This window comes from Geotrypetes seraphini, chromosome 10, assembly GCF_902459505.1.
Source record: "Geotrypetes seraphini chromosome 10, aGeoSer1.1, whole genome shotgun sequence".
NCBI lineage: Eukaryota > Metazoa > Chordata > Amphibia > Gymnophiona > Dermophiidae > Geotrypetes > Geotrypetes seraphini.
Window position 1 is genome coordinate 106,645,536 of NC_047093.1, and position 18,791 is coordinate 106,664,326.

The following is an 18,791-nucleotide window of genomic DNA, read 5'->3' on the forward strand; positions in this document are numbered from 1 at the left end:
GAAGCTACTGGTCGATAATTGGCTACATCAGAGGGGCTGAGTTTTGGGTTCTTGGGAATGGGATTTGGGGAAAAGGCCAGTTGTTAGGTGACAGTTGAGCTATTGGGTTATTTTTCCTATGGTTGTTGGGGAGGATGTTTTGATCAGGTAAGATGGACAGGTGTCAAAGCTGCGGTATGCTATAGAGTATTTTAGCAGAAACCATTTTGTACCTTTGAATGAAATCTCTTCAAAATCATTCCAAGATCTGTCTGCTGGTATTTCCATAGCTGGTTTTGTTGTCGTGGGTCTAGCTGGATTGGTGGGGGGTAGCTGGTCTCATATGGATTGGATCTTTGTTTTAAAATAGTTGGCTAGATCTGGGGCTGTTGAAATAGAGTGGATGTCACCATTTGTGATCTTGTTTGTGTTGGTTAGGTATCTAATATTGATGTTGATTTTAAGATAATCTGAGCTGATCTGTTTAGAGTAGTACTCTCTCTTTTTTTGCATCACTATTGATTGTTTTCTGGGGATGGGTGTTTATGCTAATAGCGCTCAGCTTGTCAGCAAGCTATTTTTAGGGACATAAGTGCTGGGTCAAACCACTTCTCTGATGATATTTGGATTCTTTTGCTGCTTTTGAGTGGGGCTGGTTTGTTTAGGATTTGTTCACTTATTATTTTCCAATGGTCCAGGATGTCTTAGTCAGGGATGGGGAGACATAATGATGAGTTATCTAATTCCAGTATGATACAGGGGCTATTTTGCTTCTATACTACAAGGTTACTTGGAGGGTCAGTTTGGTTATTGATATCTCTTTCTCAGAATATGGTGAATTTTAGGAGTAGGTGGTCTGACCAAGGTACTTTGAATAGGGAGTTATAATTCTAGGTAATTTGTGCTTTTTGCTTAAGTGGAGGAGGCAAGTAGATCTAAATGATGGCCCTTTTCATGTGTGGGTTGTTGAAACAAGGGTTTGAAGTCTAATTCATTTAAGAGGTCAATGAATTTCAAGGTTTGAGATTTTGAGATTGAGTCTAGGTGGTGAAGGGACACACATATATCTTATAAGTTTTCTGGCTCTATTTGTGCTGGGAAACACAGACACAGTTTGTTTTGATTCTGCTGATATGTACTGAGACAAGGTCATTTAATCTTGTTAATGAAGCTAGCTACTTGGGACAATGGAGGTTCGACCCCTCCACAGCTATGTTCTGGTTGAGAAAGATAAGGGAAGCTTTAGATAAGACACTGTTGCTAAGACAGCACCTTTAGATGTTAAACAATGAAGCACATATACTGTTCACCCATCCCCTTTTCTTGTGTTGGTTACTTTTTTGAAGTTTATGTATCCTGTCACCAGATATGGTTTGTACTCACGTCATCTGCTAATACCACTGACCCATGTAAAAAGGTATAAAACTGGATGTAAGACTAATAATAAACAGACAATTTATTTGGGACAAGTCTGAGTATCCTTCCTTCCTAAGGGGATTGCCTCCAGATATCTGAAAAGGCGACAGGGTGTGTGCAGGGCGGTTTCGGGACCAAGAAATGGACCCCGTTCGTTTCAGGTGGAAGTTGAGGTCTCCCATGATGAAAGTGGAGTCATATTGTACCGTGGTTCTTGAAATGATATCTGAGAACTGTGGTTAAGCTTCTAGCCACTTTCCAGGAGGGATGTAGTATGTAGCAGATGGAGTATTGGGAAGAATCACTGTTTATTTCTATCATTAGTAGTTCTAGAGAGATGAGTTATAGATTCCATGATTTTGATGTGAAAAGATGATTTGTGCAGTATCTCCAGCTGCTGCCCCTAAGACCAGTTCTCGATAGGTGGCAGAGTAGTTGTAATCTAGGGTCATCTTTCATTGGTATCCATGATTCAGTTAGGAATAGAAATCCAGGTTGTAATTCTTCAAGCAGATCTTTTATACTTTCAGTCTTGTTGACCACTGATCTTGCATTAACATATCCACATAGGATTGAGACAAGTACAACTTCATTAGTGTAAGTGGTTGGGATTCTTATTAGGTTGTGATGTGATTATGGTGTGGTTATCTATGTCTCTGTGATCTAACCAGTGTTGGGATTACCCATTGCATGTGGTCAGTGCAGTTGATCATAGGGTAACTCCATGATGGGCTGTGTGTTCTAAGGCTGTGTGATCTACTGTTGGAATGGGTGAAGTAGGCTTTGGTTCATCTGGTGCTGATCAGTAGGCAGCGAATTGTTATGAGAAACCAACTCATTTTGGTTAGTTCACTGTAGAAGATTGGGTGGGTGTTGTAGATGTATTTGAGTGAACTCACATTCAGAGATTAGTGCCCTATACCAGGTAAGTTTGGTTAGATGCTGTAATTGTCTGAGTTTGGTTCAAAAATCCCGGTTTATATTTGAGTATATATGGTATCTTCAATTCATAAATTTATTATAAAACAATGAAATTTATATAATTTTGAGCTTGGAGAAATTGGAAACATGTATAAAACACAGATGATATTTGATCTTCCCAGCAACAGAACTGTGGCAAGCCTAGGAGATAAAAATCTTTTGAGGACAACCAGGAATGCTCTCTCTCTTGTTTGGTGAATGGAATCAATTTGAGGTCTGTAGTCATTTTTGCAAAGAAGACATTGCCAAAAACAGTTAAATTTCTACCATGAATTACTGTGTGTATATATGTCAAAGCCTAGATGGATGAAGAAATAACCAAAATATGGCTTGACGAGATTTGGAATAGATGACTGGGTATTGCTTTGAAGAAAAAAACATCTTTGCTTGTTTTTTAAAAAACACTTATCTGAAGATATCAAATAGAAGGCAATGTCTCCTCAGACTACTCTGGTAGTTATACCAGGAGGTCTTATATCTGTTTTACAACTGTTAGATGTTTGAATAAATCTTTCAAGGATTGTGTACAAAAGATGTGGCATGGTGAAACACGCTTGACAAACCCAGAAATCTGATGAAACTAGACATTGCAAAGTGAACCAGAGATACTTGGGAAGACATTCCAGAAGATATGATTCAACATACTTTCAAAAAATATAGTAACATAGTAACACTGTAAGGGGAAATTCTAGAAATGACGTCTAAATTTAGGTGTCGGTTGATGTCCTACCAGTATCTAAGTTAACAAACACTGTTTATAATGGCAAAAAAACAGCACCATCCATCCAGTCTGCTCAATAGTTAAACACATTTTATATTCATGATTAAATTAAACTGTACCGGCCTTGGTTCTTCAATTTATACCCTTCATTTTCTGATTACTTTATTTTCTTTTATTCCACCACTACCTTGCGGTTCGAGGCAGATTACAAATGAAAGAGATTCTAGTCATTTCCAGAAGATTACAGGGAAGCTATTGGTTATAACATTTGGAGCCTAGTGATGGAGTGAGGATATTGGTTGTATCAGGAGTTTGACCTGACATATTTCTTGAACAGCTTGGTTTTTATTTCCGGAATGTTCTATAGTTTGGTGCCGAAATCAGTAGATTGGAGATGTAGCTGTCTAGTTTCACTGCTTGCGTGGTGAGTAGTCCATTGTGTATTTTTTTACACTGAATGCCTTTGATTTGGGGGGGGGGGTGAAGGGTGTCTGAGTTCTCCTTGGTCTGGAAGAGTTGTTCCAAGTTAGGCTAGTGTTCAGGTAGGATGGTCCATTGCCATGTAGGGTTTTGAAGAGAATGCAATAGAATTTAAAAAGTATTCTTGCTTGTATTGTAGCCAGTGTGTGCCTTGGTATGCACCGGTAATGTGGTCACACTTCTTCAGTGAGCAGATCAGTCTATCTTGCACTGTTTGTATTGTTTTATCCTCTTACTCATCCCATGCTTTTTTGAACTACATGTTATAAGCAATGTCATGGATGACGTGAGAGACCGCCCAGAACGCCCTCATTCGATAATTAACAAGCCAGCCAGGAAAGGAAGTTTTCTCGACGTGTTCCGGTGGTGGGAACCTGCCCACGCCACCAAAGACAGAGGGGTCACCAGCGGCCCTGCCCGCAGGGTGAGCGAGCCCCGCTCCACCTCCTCCCCACAACCAGCTGGAAGAGGAAACTTTCCCTTGAAACTCCAGCGGCAGCAACTGCGCAGAGAACTGGAGGAAACATTGTTACGTGAATCACTACAGCAGACGACCCACCTCTTCAGCAACACACCCTTCAAGAGACCTAGCCGATGCCCCTGTACAGAAGTGCTGAGAGGTAAGGAGCCATCTTCTTCTCTTCTCCCTCCAATCCACACATCAGATACAACTCCCACTACCGACCAGCCTAGCAAAGAGCCCACAAGTGAGCACAGCAGACTCCCCAACCTAACAGGACAGAGAGGAAGGGAGTCGCTCTCTCCTCCTCTACCTTCCCCAATATATCTCTACACTTCTCAGAAACTTGCACCTCACACCATATTCCAGGCAAAGGTATATCCTCCACCGCACACAATAACACAATGACACCTGGTACAACAAAAATCATACTCGTCCATCTACTACTCTTCCTATTCCTAACCAACAGAAAAACAACAGGGTACCATACATCCTCAATCCCAATCATAACAGAATCCTACAGGCATCCACAACCATCCAGGAAACTCTACTCTCCCAGAAATCTGATAGACTGCTCTTCATTCAACCATAACAGCATTCCTACCAGCTGTTATGGTTGAATGAAGACCACCTCCAAAACCAAGGTCAACAGTCCACAACACTCACCCTCTAACAAAAAATCTCCTCCACCCAAAATGCACCTCCTTTCCGCACACAAATTATACCTCATTAGCCTGTGCATATATGAACATCAGATCGATAGGCACAAAGGACTGGATAGTTAAAGAACAGTTAAGTTGCTTATTCCTAGCTGAAACCTGGCAAACCTCCGACTCAGACCCCTGCATCACAGAACTCTGCCCTAAGGGATACAAAATAGAGTTGGTCTGCCAAGAAAAAAAGCGAGAAGGAGATCTAGCCATCCTACTCAAAAACAACATCAACATAAAGATTCTAGACAAACATTCCACCCCCCATTTGGATCTTCTAGCCTGCCAACTATCTGACAATTCACTCATAGGTACCCTGACCTGCATTCTTTGTTACATAACACCAGGAAAATGGAATGCAAACAAACAAGCACTCGAAGAATTCATTTACTAAAACTCTCTAACATCACCTCATAACCTGCTTCTTGGAGACATAAACCTCCACCTAGAAGACCACACCTCCAAACAAGTAGAAAATATACTCTCATACCTCAAAGCACTGACCTACCAGATCCTCAACCCCCAACCCACAAACGAAAAAGGCCACCAACTAGATATCGCTGCATACATGTCCCAACACCCTCACAATCCTGATATCCACATCTCAAACGGGGCCTGGCATCCCTCCCTCTGGTCAGACCACTACAAATACACCTTTAACATCAACTGGGTTCAATGCAATAACAAACAACATCCCCTCAAAATCCCCTTCAAAACTCGCCAAAAAATTGAACCCTCCACATTCTGGGATAAAGCAGACTCCGCAATCGCTACCATAGCCCCCAATAAATTCATATCCCAATGGCGAACTTTAAGCAAACCATCCTGAATGAGCTCGCTCCAGAAAAATCAAAACTCAGAATCTGCAGATCGTCAGCCAAATGGTTCGACACTGAACTTCTCCAATTAAAAAAGCACTGCAGACAACTAGAAAGAGAATGGAAAAAAGAACCTAGAACACACCAAAATAGCATGGAGAAGCCAAATCAAACAATAAAAGAACAAACTCAAGGAAAAACGGAAAGCCTACTACTCCAAAATGGTAAGCACAGAAACTCTAGACACAAAAAAGCTAGTTAATCTAGTAAAGAACCTCACTGATACCAAACCTTTCCTAGCTACACAAGGAAGCCATCCACCGACAGCCATCCAACTTGCAGACCACTTCAAAAATAAGATCACCAAGATCAGAACTACCTTCAACAATACACACATCCACCTCGACGAGATAACTACAAACCCTTCAATAGGAGAAGCCATTGCTGCAGACAGAAGCTGGACCAACTTCCCAGTAGTACATTGGTCTGATATGAATCAACTCTACAAGAAATACAGCCAAGCATCATGCGACCTAAATAACTGCCCCACCTACCTGATGTCAAACGCCTCCACCACATTCAGAGCTAGCCTCATGCAATGGATACAAACCACATTAACGGAAGGAAAATTCCCACAGGACCTAGGAGAGATCATAATCACCCCAATTATGAAAGATCACAAAGGCCCAATAGACAACCCCTCCAACTACAGACCCATCGCTTCAATACCAATATACATTAAAATAATAGAAGGTCTAGTTGCACAATTCCTCACTAACTACCTGGAAGACCATAACCTACTTCACCCCTCACAATCAGGATTTCGAACCAACCACAGCACAGAGACACTACTAGTAACCCTACTAGACACAGCTCGACAGCATATTAGCAAAGGCAAAAAGATGCTGATAATCCAACTTGATCTCTCTGCAGCATTTGACCTGGTCGACCATTCCATACTGCTAAAGATACTTGACACCATTGGGATCTCTGACAAGGTATACAATTGGTTCCAAGGATTCCTCAAATCAAGAACCTACAGAGTAAAGTCCAACGATAACAAATCAGAACCATGGGCCAACCCCTGCGGAGTTCCACAAGGATCACCACTATCACCTTCGCTCTTCAACCTCTTTATCTCCTCCCTTGGAACCACTTTAGACAACTTAAATGTTACATCCTTCAGCTACGCAGATGACATCACCATACTCCTCCCCTTTGACCCAACAGAGCTCACCTCAACAGTAAAACAGGAAAAAACACTAGACGCAGTGGAAAAATGGATGGTAGAGCACAAACTGAAATTAAACTCAGATAAAACAAAAATCCTTCTGCTCGAAAAGGCCAAAACCCCCACCATCACAGAACTGGAAATTAAGAACACCAAATACCCAATACAGCCCGAACTTAAACTCCTAGGAGTAACGATAGACAGATGCTGCACAATGCAGGCCCAAATCAATAAGACAACCCAGAAAGCTTTTTTAATTATGAGAAATCTACGTAAAATATGAAAATTCTTCGACCCAGAGCAATTCAGGCTAATTGTCCAATCCCTAGTCTTAGGTCTACTGGACTATCTACCTTGCCCTGCCAACATGCTAAAACAACTTCAGTCTATACAAAATACCGCTCTCAGACTGATCTACTCTCTGAGAAAATATGATCACATCACCACTGCCTTCCTAGACTCTCACTGGCTACCAATACAAGCACGAATTCAATTCAAATTCTACTATCTATTATTCAAAGCATTAAACGGCTCTGCCCCCTCCTACCTAAACAACCGCCTAAATCAGATCCTCACCACAAGACAAAGAAGAACCCTGACCCCATTTGCCTACCCTCCGCTCAAAGGCACTCAGTGCAAGAAGATGTTTGACAACCTTCTTGCGACGCAAGTAGTGAAACTTGACCATTCCATCTCCAATCTGCTGACGGCAACGGGCGACTCAAAACATTTCGAAAAGAAATCAAAACCCTGCTATTCAAAAAATTTATCCAGATACCTTAACCCTCCCCCTCTTCCCTCTCCTCCCTGATAAATTCCCCTCCCAAAGCCTCCACTTTAGTAATCTCTTCCTTCTCAAAATGCCAACCAAGAATACAGATCCCTAAAATGTAATGTAATCTTATTTGTAACCTATTTGTAATATTACCTAGAAATGTCCAGTCATCTTACTATCCAATTTGCAAGTTCTCCTGGAAATTATCCAGCTATCTTACCTTTTTTGTAACCAAAAAACAACTGTAACGTTACTGGAAATGTCCAGTTAGCTCTTTTGTAATTCGCCTTGAACTGCAAGGTATAGGCTGAATAGAAGTCACTAATGTAATGTAATGTAATGTAATGATGTGCTGTATGAGAACAACAACAGCAGTGATGATAATGACAATGATGACATTGATAATGATAATGTCTATGCTGATAACATCAAAGAAGTTGATTTCTATTGTCTGTTTGGAAATTCTCATGATGAGGAATCCTGTTTTGAAGAACTATAAATTATTTATTGATGATTAAAATCTACATGAAGTTAATAAATGTATTAAAGTTTGGGGAAGGGTGGATGCGGGTAGAAAACTGGGGATTACAGTGCGCCATTTTCATGCCACTTCTCTTTCTTCTGTGTTGAGTTTGTGCCCCCTCCCCCTTGAAGCTGACCTGTCCAGAGAAGCCGCAGGCACCACCGGGGTTCTCTGCCTACCCCCCACTGAAGCCGATGCTTGGCAAGGATCCCTCCCTACTCCCCTGTCTGCCCGCCTGCTGCACCACCCCCCACCCCCAAAGATGACCCTGCCACCTCGCTGGAGCAGACACACTCCATCCCCCCCCTCAGCAGCAACTCCGCGCAAGGACGGGCCAGGGCGCGTGCAGCGACTCACACATTGCACACGGCCGGCCCACAAGCCTTTCTCCCGACGTCAATTCTGATGTTAGAGAGAAGGCTCCGGGCCACCCTCCTGCTGGAACCCCCCATCCTAAAAAGTAGACCACCCAGACCCCGCAAACCCATCTGACTCCCCCTAAGCCCACCCCACCCTTTTTATTAAAAGGGGGGATAAAGCAGTACTAGCTCCGATGCTCATAGAAATTCTATCAGCATCGAAGCTTTTACCGCCATGGCCGATGATAAAAAAGCCTAATGTGGCTTCATAAAAGGGGGGAGAGGGTATAAATGTCTAGTTATTTGTATTATTTACACTGGGCTTCATTGGTTGTAGCAGAATTAAGTGTTTTATTGTATTGATTAATATTTTTGAGGGGTTGTGTCATGGGTAGGGAAATAGTGGTAAGTGTTCTTGTGTTAATGACAATAATGCATCACTTGCAAATAAAAAATATGAAAATTCTTTATTTTACTGATGAATTAAACCTGAGCTTAGCACACAGGAAGTCCAACATAAAAACATGGTAAGCTAATTTTTTTGGACTGGTACAATGACATCAATCTAGTTCATCTCTGGTTTTTCCTTTCACTTATTCATAATTAGGGATTCTTTGGTCTTCTATCACAAAAAGGAGAGTGGGAAAATAAATTCTAACAATCAAAAAAAATTCCACACACCAATCTTTTAGGCTATACCAGACAGTCTTCACAACAAAACATGCAAGTGTTTGAATAAATCAACAATTTAATTAAAGAAGGACAAAAGCATCAGAACCCAGTTTGAAGGACACTTTACCTTTAAACTAAAATGGAATAAAACACCTCATTGGCTAAATAAACCTTCCCTCCAAACTTTTCAAATATAAACACTGTCAAAAAGAAAATTCTTTCTTGGAAAAACTTAGTATGAAAAAAACTTTACTTATCTGAATGTTCTGATAAATGCTCAAAAGGCATGGTCCAACCATGCTAATAAAGCTGCATCAGGGAAACAGGGCCATATGTTCAAACTAGCTACCCACTCAGAAGTTCAAAATATGTGGACTTGTGGAGAGACATAAGAACATAAGAATTGCCGCTGCTGAGTCAGACCAGTGGTCCATCGTGCTCAGCAGTCCGCTCACGTGGCGGCCCCTGGGTCAAAGACCAGTGCTCTAAAATGAGTCCATCCTCACCTGTGTACATCCCAGTTTAGCAGGAACTTGTCCAGCTTAATTTTGAAACCCTGGAGGGTGTTTTCCCCTACAACAGACTCTGGAAAAGGACAACTTGGATGTTTCCTGCTAAGGTTAGAAGTATAGAAACGTCCATTTCTGAAAAACGAACTGCTAGATGCCCAAAAATATATATTTTTTGGAAAATTGCCTAGTTGGACGTCCAAGCTGACAGGACATCCAACCTTTAGGACACTTAACTTTAAACCCCATTTTCAACCACAAAACTGTCCAAGTTGAAAACGTCCAAATCCAGACCATTTGGACATGGGGTAGGCCATCATTGTAATGGACTGGCCACACAGACATGCCAACAGAGCAGTGGAACACCTCAGAGGGCACTGCTGTGAATACACATAAAGGGTACCAGAAGTACACCTCATCATAATCCCGTTATAATTTATGGTAAGTCCCCCAAAACTTCTCCCAAACCTACTATACTCACCTGTCTACCACCCCAGTAGCCCTTATAGCTGTAAGTGACACCTATATAGCAGTATAATAGGATTTTGGTGAGTTTTGGTGGCCTCACACTTTCTACCATAAATGTAATGGTTAGAGGGGTCCTCCTCTTGAAGTGTTCACTACCCTCACTCTCCAAGTTACTTAAGACACCTGTGTGATGTTCTACTAGGCTTTTTCCCATACCAAGTACTGCTGTTCTAGAGACATGTATGTACTGTTTCATTCAGATTCTTGTGGAGTGGAAGGGGGGTCAGTGGCCAGTGGGGGTTTAATACCTTCATGTATCCAGTGGACATCTGGTCATTTAAGTACTTTTATGGCACTTAGACACTTCTAAAACAAGTGTAGCCCGAACGTCTAAGTTCTATCCAGGACATCTTGAGAAAGGTTTGATTATCACTGCAAGATGTCCATGTTAAACATGCCCAAAGACTGCTCAAAGCACACCTATAACATCCCTCCCAACATAACCCCTGTAACTCTGGACACACCGCAGGCAAAATGTCTTGCTATGTATCCAGAAAAACAGCTTCAAAAATTGGCACTTGACTTATGTTGGTTTTTGGACATTTTTATCTTTTCATTATGAGCCCCATATTCTTTATGAGCACAGTGGAAATGATGTATATGATGTCACCCACTATATTAAAATGAGAAAGTTTCCTTTGGCCGCCATCTTTGAGAACTTCTGGGCAGGTTACCAATTTGAACGTATGGCCCTGTTTCTCTGATGCAGCTTTATTAGCAAAATGCTAGCCACCATTGGTTGGACCATGTCTTTTCAGCATTTTTCTGAACATTCAGATAAGTAAAGTTTTTGGCTGGCCTGGGTTCTAGTTGTTCACATACTTTAGATGAATAGAAAATGCCTATGCAGCCAAGTTCCCATTCTAGTTCATCACTACAACAAGTTAACTTTGGCTCCAACCTGTTTGCAGCCTGTAGTGGAGTACTGTCTGTCTTCTCTAGTGTAGTAGTTAATCTGTCCTGCTAAAGTCTCTATGTGTTTGTTATCAGGATAAAAGCCTTCCCTCATCAGTTCATCTAGAAAACAATGCATGATATGGCTCCTCTCCAGAAGAATGAACGGAACAATATCAGTGTAGTTCCAGAGTGGATGGTGCTGCTGCAATGTTGACCGAATGACACCGATGAGGTCTCCATTCATACTGTGTGAGTTCAGGATATCAACAGAAGCATTATGCAGGACATACTTGGTGATCTCATTCCCTCCAATATTGCTTATCAGGACATAGATAGCATTAAGGAATTCATTGGTTTGATTGGACCAAAAAAAGCCATTCAGTGTGTCCAATAGAGCAGGAGGCATCAGTTCTACTTCATCAAAAATAAACACTGGGATCTTTTCTTCAATTTCTGCTTGGCTGACCATAGTAAAAATCTTGCTAGTCAAATTCAGCTGGCAGGAGATGATATTTTCATTAGCAGGACAATGGTGCATCACAAAGTACTGTAGTACAAATTCGCCATCCATGACTGAGCGGAAATGTCTAGCTAGCAACCGCCCTACATAGCTCTTTCCAACCCCACTAGGACCATGAACAGACATCACAAGAGGTTTGTTATGGATGTGGGTGGCCAGATAGTCCTTTAAGAGGTTCATAATGATTTCCATGGCTATCTTCTGTCCAAAAACTTCTCGCTGTAAGGTCTTCTCAAGCCCATCCAAATCATACTTCTGTAGGTTATCATCCAGGTTCTCAATTGCATTTAGTATCTGAAAGCAGATAATGGCAATCAGCAGTAGAAGGCAGCGTTTGGCCTTGCTCTTTTGCTCTAGAGGAAGGTGTTTTTTTGTATTTTCAGGGTACAACACAGCTCTGGACTTTCGGCTTTTCTTTTTTTTCCTTTGATTCAACATGGAAACACGTTCAAGTGTTGGGGTGTCAAAGGTAAAATATTGGGGTTTATGAAATCCCTCTGTGTCCACAAGCATTTTTTGGTTTATGCACGGATGTTTTTGTATTAGCCTGATTTGTTCTGATTCCAAGGATTTCTCCCCAGTCAGATCCAAATGGAGGCGACTCTTCCTCAGGATCCTTATTTTACGTCGAAGGCGGACCACAGCCTGCACAGGAGACACCAGGCAGACCTTCTGAGGTCTGCTGGGAGCCACAACACAAGGGTCACTCTTTTCCATTTTTCTTACACCATTCAGATTAACTTGAAGGAATGCAAATCAGTCTTACCTGGGAAAAGAGAGAAAGATTGATCAGATGAGGAAAGGGGACTTGTATACTGCCTTTTTGTCAATTTAGCATTTCAAAGTTGACATTCAATGTGGTGGATACTGGAGGGGCCTAAGGCCCTGATTGGTGCAGGTGCTTATAAAAAAACCCAAGAAGAGGAGAGCAGAAAAGACTACAGGGTGAAACTGAAAGAAGCCAAGAGAGAGATACGTTTGGCGAAGGCACAGGCGGAAGAACAAATGGCTAAAAATGTAAAAAAGGGAGATAAAATTTTTTTCAGATATATTAGTGAAAGGAGGAAGATAAAAAATGGAATTGCTAGGCTAAAAGATGCTGGGAACAAATATGTGGAGAGTGATGAGGAGAAAGCAAATGTGCTAAACAAATACTTCTGTTCTGTGTTTACAGAAGAAAATCCTGGAGAAGGACCGAGATTGTCCGGCAAAGTTACACGAGAAAATGGAGTAGATTCTGCGCCGTTCACGGAGGAGGGTGTTTATGAGCAACTTGAAAAACTGAAGGTGGACAAAGCGATGGGACCAGACGGGATCCATCCCAGGATACTAAGGGAACTCAGAGAGGTTCTGGCGAGTCCTATTAAAGACTTGTTCAACAAATCTCTGGAGACGGGAGTGATTCCTGGGGATTGGAGGAGAGCGGATGTGGTCCCTATTCATAAAAGTGGTCACAGGGATGAAGCAGGAAACTACAGGCCGGTGAGCCTCACTTCAGTTGTTGGAAAAATAATGGAAGTGTTGCTGAAAGAAAGGATAGTGTATTTCCTTAAATCTAATGGGTTACAGGATCCGAGGCAACATGGCTTTACAAAAGGTAAATCGTGCCAAACGAACCTGATTGAATTTTTTGATTGGGTGACCAGAGAGCTGGATCGAGGACATGCTAGATGTAATTTATTTGGATTTCAGCAAAGCCTTTGATACAGTTCCTCATAGGAGGCTGTTGAACAAACTTGAAGGGCTGAAGTTAGGACCCAAAGTGGTGAACTGGGTCAGAAACTGGCTGTCGGACAGACGCCAGAGGGTGGTGGTTAATGGAAGTCGCTCGAAGGAAGGAAAGGTGACTAGTGGAGTCCCTCAGGGTTCGGTGCTGGGGCCAATCCTGTTCAATATGTATGTAAGTGACATTGCTGAAGGGTTAGAAGGAAAAGTGTGCCTTTTTGCAGATGATACCAAGATTTGTAACAGAGTAGACACCGAAGAGGGAGTGGAAAATATGAAAAAGGATCTGCAAAAGTTAGAGGAATGGTCTAATGCCTGGCAACTAAAATTCAATGCAAAGAAATGCAGAGTAATGCATTTGGGGATTAATAATAGGAAGGAACCGTATATGCTGGGAGGAGAGAAGCTGATATGCACGGACGGGGAGAGGGACCTTGGGGTGATAGTGTCCGAAGATCTAAAGGCGAAAAAACAGTGTGACAAGGCAGTGGCTGCTGCCAGAAGGATTCTGGGCTGTATAAAGAGAGGCGTAGTCAGTAGAAGAAAGAAGGTGTTGATGCCCCTGTACAGGTCATTGGTGAGGCCCCACTTGGAGTATTGTGTTCAGTTTTGGAGACCGTATCTGGCGAAAGACGTAAGAAGACTTGAGGCGGTCCAGAGGAGGGCGACGAAAATGATAGGAGGCTTGCACCAGAAGACATATGAGGAGAGACTGGAAGCCCTGAATATGTATACCCTAGAGGAAAGGAGAGACAGGGGAGATATGATTCAGACGTTCAAATACTTAAAGGGTATTAACGTAGAACAAAATCTTTTCCAGAGAAAGGAAAATGGTAAAACCAGAGGACATAATTTGAGGTTGAGGGGTGGTAGATTCAGGGGCAATGTTAGGAAATTCTACTTTACGGAGAGGGTGGTGGATGCCTGGAATGCGCTCCCGAGAGAGGTGGTGGAGAGTAAAACTGTGACTGAGTTCAAAGAAGCGTGGGATGAACACAGAAGATTTAGAATCAGAAAATAATATTAAAGATTGAACTAGGCCAGTTACTGGGCAGACTTGTACGGTCTGTGTCTGTGTATGGCCGTTTGGAGGAGGATGGGCAGGGGAGGGCTTCAATGGCTGGGAGGGTGTAGATGGGCTGGAGTAAGTCTTAACAGAGATTTCGGCAGTTGGAACCCAAGCACAGTACCGGGTAAAGCTTTGGATTCTCGCCCAAAAATAGCTAAGAAGAAAAAAAAAAAAAAAAAAAAAAAATTTTTAAATTGAATCAGGTTGGGCAGACTGGATGGACCATTCGGGTCTTTATCTGCCGTCATCTACTATGTTACTATGTAAGGCCCCTCCTGTAGGATCCCTTAGGCCACCCCCCATAGGAGAGGGCTAGGGGATCTGGCTAATCAGAATCTTAGGCCATGCCCAGTGCATCCCAGAATGCACTGGGAGATAGGCCCAAGCAATTTATGTACTAAACATAGCAGGCTAGATCAGAATTTTGGGAGCTAACAGGATTCTACCCCTGAAATGCTCTCGATGTAGCCACTGAAAATGACTGGAAAGCCACATATAAGTGAGTTTACTGGCTGGCGGCCATTTCAGGCTGTTTAACTCACTTTGAATGTTGACTGATATGTAAAAATATTGTTTGATATTGTTGCCTTTGCTATTGTACCTAATGATTGCCTCACTGATTGTGACTGCCATGAAAATGACTTTAGAAAGTAGCTGATTGAAAAAAATAACTATGGATTTGTCTGAGTTACTGTGTGAGCGGACTGTATAAAAGTCTGAGAGAAGCTGTTTATTAGTCTCCTGATACAAACCAGTTCCAGCCCTAGTCCCAAAACCAATACAGTAGAATCCTGATTAACCGGTATTCAAGCAACTGGCATGTTCACACAACCAGCAAAAAAATTTGCTGGCAAAAAAATCAGCCCTGATGCAGCAGCAGTCCTGAGCTCTGAATCACACCTCCCTCCTGTCCTGAAGCAGCAGCAGCAGCCCTGAACCACAACCCCCTTCCTCCCTCCAGCCCCAAAGCAGCAGAAGTGGCAGCGGTCCTGAACCATGAACCCTCTCTCAGTCCCTCCCTCATTTACTGAAACAGCCACGGCAGCTGGTCAGCAGACACAGTGCTGAAAACAGGCTGCTTGCGGCCAGCCCCAGCAGGGTCTTTTCTCTGGCACATCACTTCCGACCCTGCAGAGGAAAGGCCCTGTTTACAGCACTGCCTCTGCTGACTGGCTGCCACTGCTGCTTCAATAAATGAGGGGGGATCCAGGAGGCCAGGCCCACACAGAGGGAGGGAGGGAAGATGGGAGTGAGGTGGACCACAAGTGTGTGGTGGGGAAAGTCCAGCAGGGTGCAGGGGAGGGGACATGTTGGACCCATAAGTAGGGGGAGAAGGGGGAATAGAAATTGGGAGAGAAGTGAATGCAGTTTACAGAATTATATGGCGCAGGACCTGCTTACATTGGAAAGTTGGTCCTCAACCTGGCAGCAAGGCTTCAATGCTAAGAAATGTAAGGTCATGCACTTCGGAAGCGGAAATCCATGCAGGACGTACTTCTTGAACGGAGAAACTTTAACTAGGACTTCAGCAGAACGAGATTTAGGAGTAATCATCAGTGCAGACATGAAAACTGCCAATTAAGTGGAAAAGGCTTCATCTAAGGCAAGGCAGATATTGGGTTGTATCAATAGAAGTTTCGTCAGCCGAAAGCCTGAAGTTATAATGCCGTTGTACAGGGCCATGGTGAGACCTCATCTGGAGTACTGTGTGCAATTCTGGAGGCCACATTACAGTAAAGATGTGCGCAGAATTGAATCGGTTCAGCGGACGGCCACCAGGATGATCTCGGGGCTCAAGGGTCTCTCGTACGAAGAAAGACTGAACAAATTGCAGCTCTACACTCTCGAGGAACATAGGGAGAGGGGAGACATGATCGAAACATTTAAGTACCTCACGGGACGTGTCGAAGTGGAAGATGATATTTTCTTTCTCAAGGGACCCTCGGCCACAAGAGGGCACCTGCTCAAACTCAGGGGCGGAAAATTTCATGGCGACACCAGAAAGTTTTTCTTCACAGAGAGAGTGGTTGATCATTGGAACAAGCTTCCAGTGCAGGTGATCGAGGCAGACAGCGTGCCAGACTTTAAGAATAAATGGGATACCCATGTGGGATCCCTACAAGGGTCAAGATAAGGAAATTGGGTCATTAGGGCATAGACAGGGGGTGGGTAAGCAGAGTGGGCAGACTTGATGGGCTGTAGCCCTATTCTGCCGTCATCTTCTATGTTTCTATGTAAGGGGGAGGAGAGAGAAGGGGGAAGAGAAAATGACACAGAAAGAAGGGAAGAACAGATGCTGGACCTACAAGTGGGGGTGGGGGGGATGATAGAGTGAGGTGGAAAGGGAGACAAAGCTATTTGTACAGTAACTCTCAAGCAATCAGAAACTACAGTTATCTGGCATCCACCAATCCTTATGGGTGCTGGATAACTGAGAGTTTACTGTACTGCTGATATAAAGGATTATCTACCCTCTGTGTACCAGCTAGGTAACCATTAAGACAACTTTGTTTAACCAAGCTTTTCTTGAAGGTTATTTTATGATTGTTTTTGCTGCTTCTGTGATTGTGTGTCTTGATTTTATTGTGTATGTTTTATTGTACCCCACGCAGAATTGTGGGATGCTGTGGGTAATAAATTTTTAAATAAATAAATCAATAAATAAATAAGTCAAACCATCAATTACTGTCAGGGAAGCTAGTTTCTGAACTCTGTTGTAGAATGTAGAATTCAGTCAATATTCAGCCAGTGGCAGTCAGCGTTTTTTTAAATTCCATCTGCTGCAAGCTGAATTAGGCCCTGATATTCAGTGCTGGCACCTATTTGAGTATTGACACTGAATATAAGCTCTGGCCAGCTCTTGCTATATCCAGAATGCAACAGCTTGGATGTAATATTTTTGGGATGCCTAAATGGAGGTGCTCTGTTATAGAATTGCCCACATTCTTTTCAAAAATATACATTTAATACAGTATTTTGAGGATTTAACAAACAAAGCAGTGAGATGCAGATAACAATTCCAGGTGGGTAACTATGTAATAAAGATCAAAAGCTGAATAAGTAAATCACTTTATTATGGAGACTAGACACGGCTGTGTTTTGACACACATTGGACAGAATAATCCAAATCATAGTTACCAGATGCTAAGGTTCATCTTAGGAGTCAACACCATTCCCCCCTCAAATAAATCTAGATGTCATTATAGATAATACGCTGAAATCTTCAGCCCAGTGTGTGGCAGTGACCAAAAAGCAAACCGAATGCTAAGAATTATGAAGACAGGGATGGTATCTCTCCATAGGGTGACCTCACCTTTAGCATTGTATTCATTTCTGGTGGCCGTATCTCAAAAAAATATATAGTGAAATTAGAAAAGGTTCAAAGAAGAGCAACCAAAATGATTAAGGAGATGGAACTCCCCTCATATGAGAAAATAATAGAAGTTTGGGCTCTTCACCTTAGAAAAGAGATGGCTCAGAGGAGATATGACTGAGGTCTGCAAAATCCTAAGTGGTGTAGAATGGATAACAGAGAATCAATTTTTTACTCTTTCAAAAACAACAAAGAATAGGGGACACTCAATGAAGTTACATGGAAATACCTTTAAGATCAAACAAATTTTATTGATGCAAAAATCAATTTTTATTGACGGCGACACTAGGGTGTGCAGACTAGATGGGCCGCGGCCCTTATCTGCCGTCTTTTTCTATGTTTTTAATGGCAAATTTAGGAATATAGCTAATACAAAGAACATCTAAAGACCTGCATCAATTTCAAATTGTAACATCAAAAGACAGAATAATATAGAAATATTGACACTGCAAGAATGAAAATACAATAGTGAAAAGTACATAATATAACAACATTCCTACCCCCCTCACAACCTCAAGAGATGTGAACAATAAAGAAATTAGGCCATAACTATACAAAAAGAATAAATAACTCTTCGACAAGCCCAACAGAGGAATAACCCAAAGAAATATTATAACACACCAAGACCCTGGATTATTATGAACCCCAGTGAAACCCCTTCTTAGACCATTAATTACCAGCCCTCCCAAACCCTAGAGCGAGTGAGATATGCTCTGTGGAGAATTTTGTCTCCTGTAAAGAGGCTGCCTTCATATGGATATAAAGGGTTTGAAAAAGTTGGTGAAGGTCATGGACAGTAACGTCCAAGCCCAATTCTTTGGTCCATTCTTGGACCAAATAGGATAAACAGTCTCTACCCTGAGAATCCCTACCAGCTGCATACCAAGTGGAGATCCTATTAAGAAGGGAAGCAGGTCAAGGGTCCCATAAGCCCACTCATCCCCAGACGCCCGAACCAAAGACAAGTAGTAGTGCCTAATTTGGAAATGGGTGAGAGACTGAGCAAGAGGCAGGCCCCAAGCCTCCCCAACCTGGGATAGAGAAG

At 42.4% G+C, this 18,791-nt stretch overlaps 1 protein-coding gene across 2 annotated transcripts in view; it reads right to left on the bottom strand.

The window, feature by feature from the left end:
* Nucleotides 1-8,894: 8,894 nt before the first annotated feature.
* TOR4A (torsin family 4 member A) overlaps nt 8,895-18,791 on the bottom strand; it is a 59,478-nt gene continuing 49,581 nt past the window's right edge. For both annotated transcript variants that reach the window (XM_033959919.1, XM_033959918.1), the window contains one exon: nt 8,895-12,345. In XM_033959919.1, the coding sequence (XP_033815810.1) occupies nt 11,037-12,296 (1,260 nt within the window). In that variant the 5' untranslated portion in view covers nt 12,297-12,345 and the 3' untranslated portion in view covers nt 8,895-11,036. The remainder of the gene's footprint in view (nt 12,346-18,791) is intronic.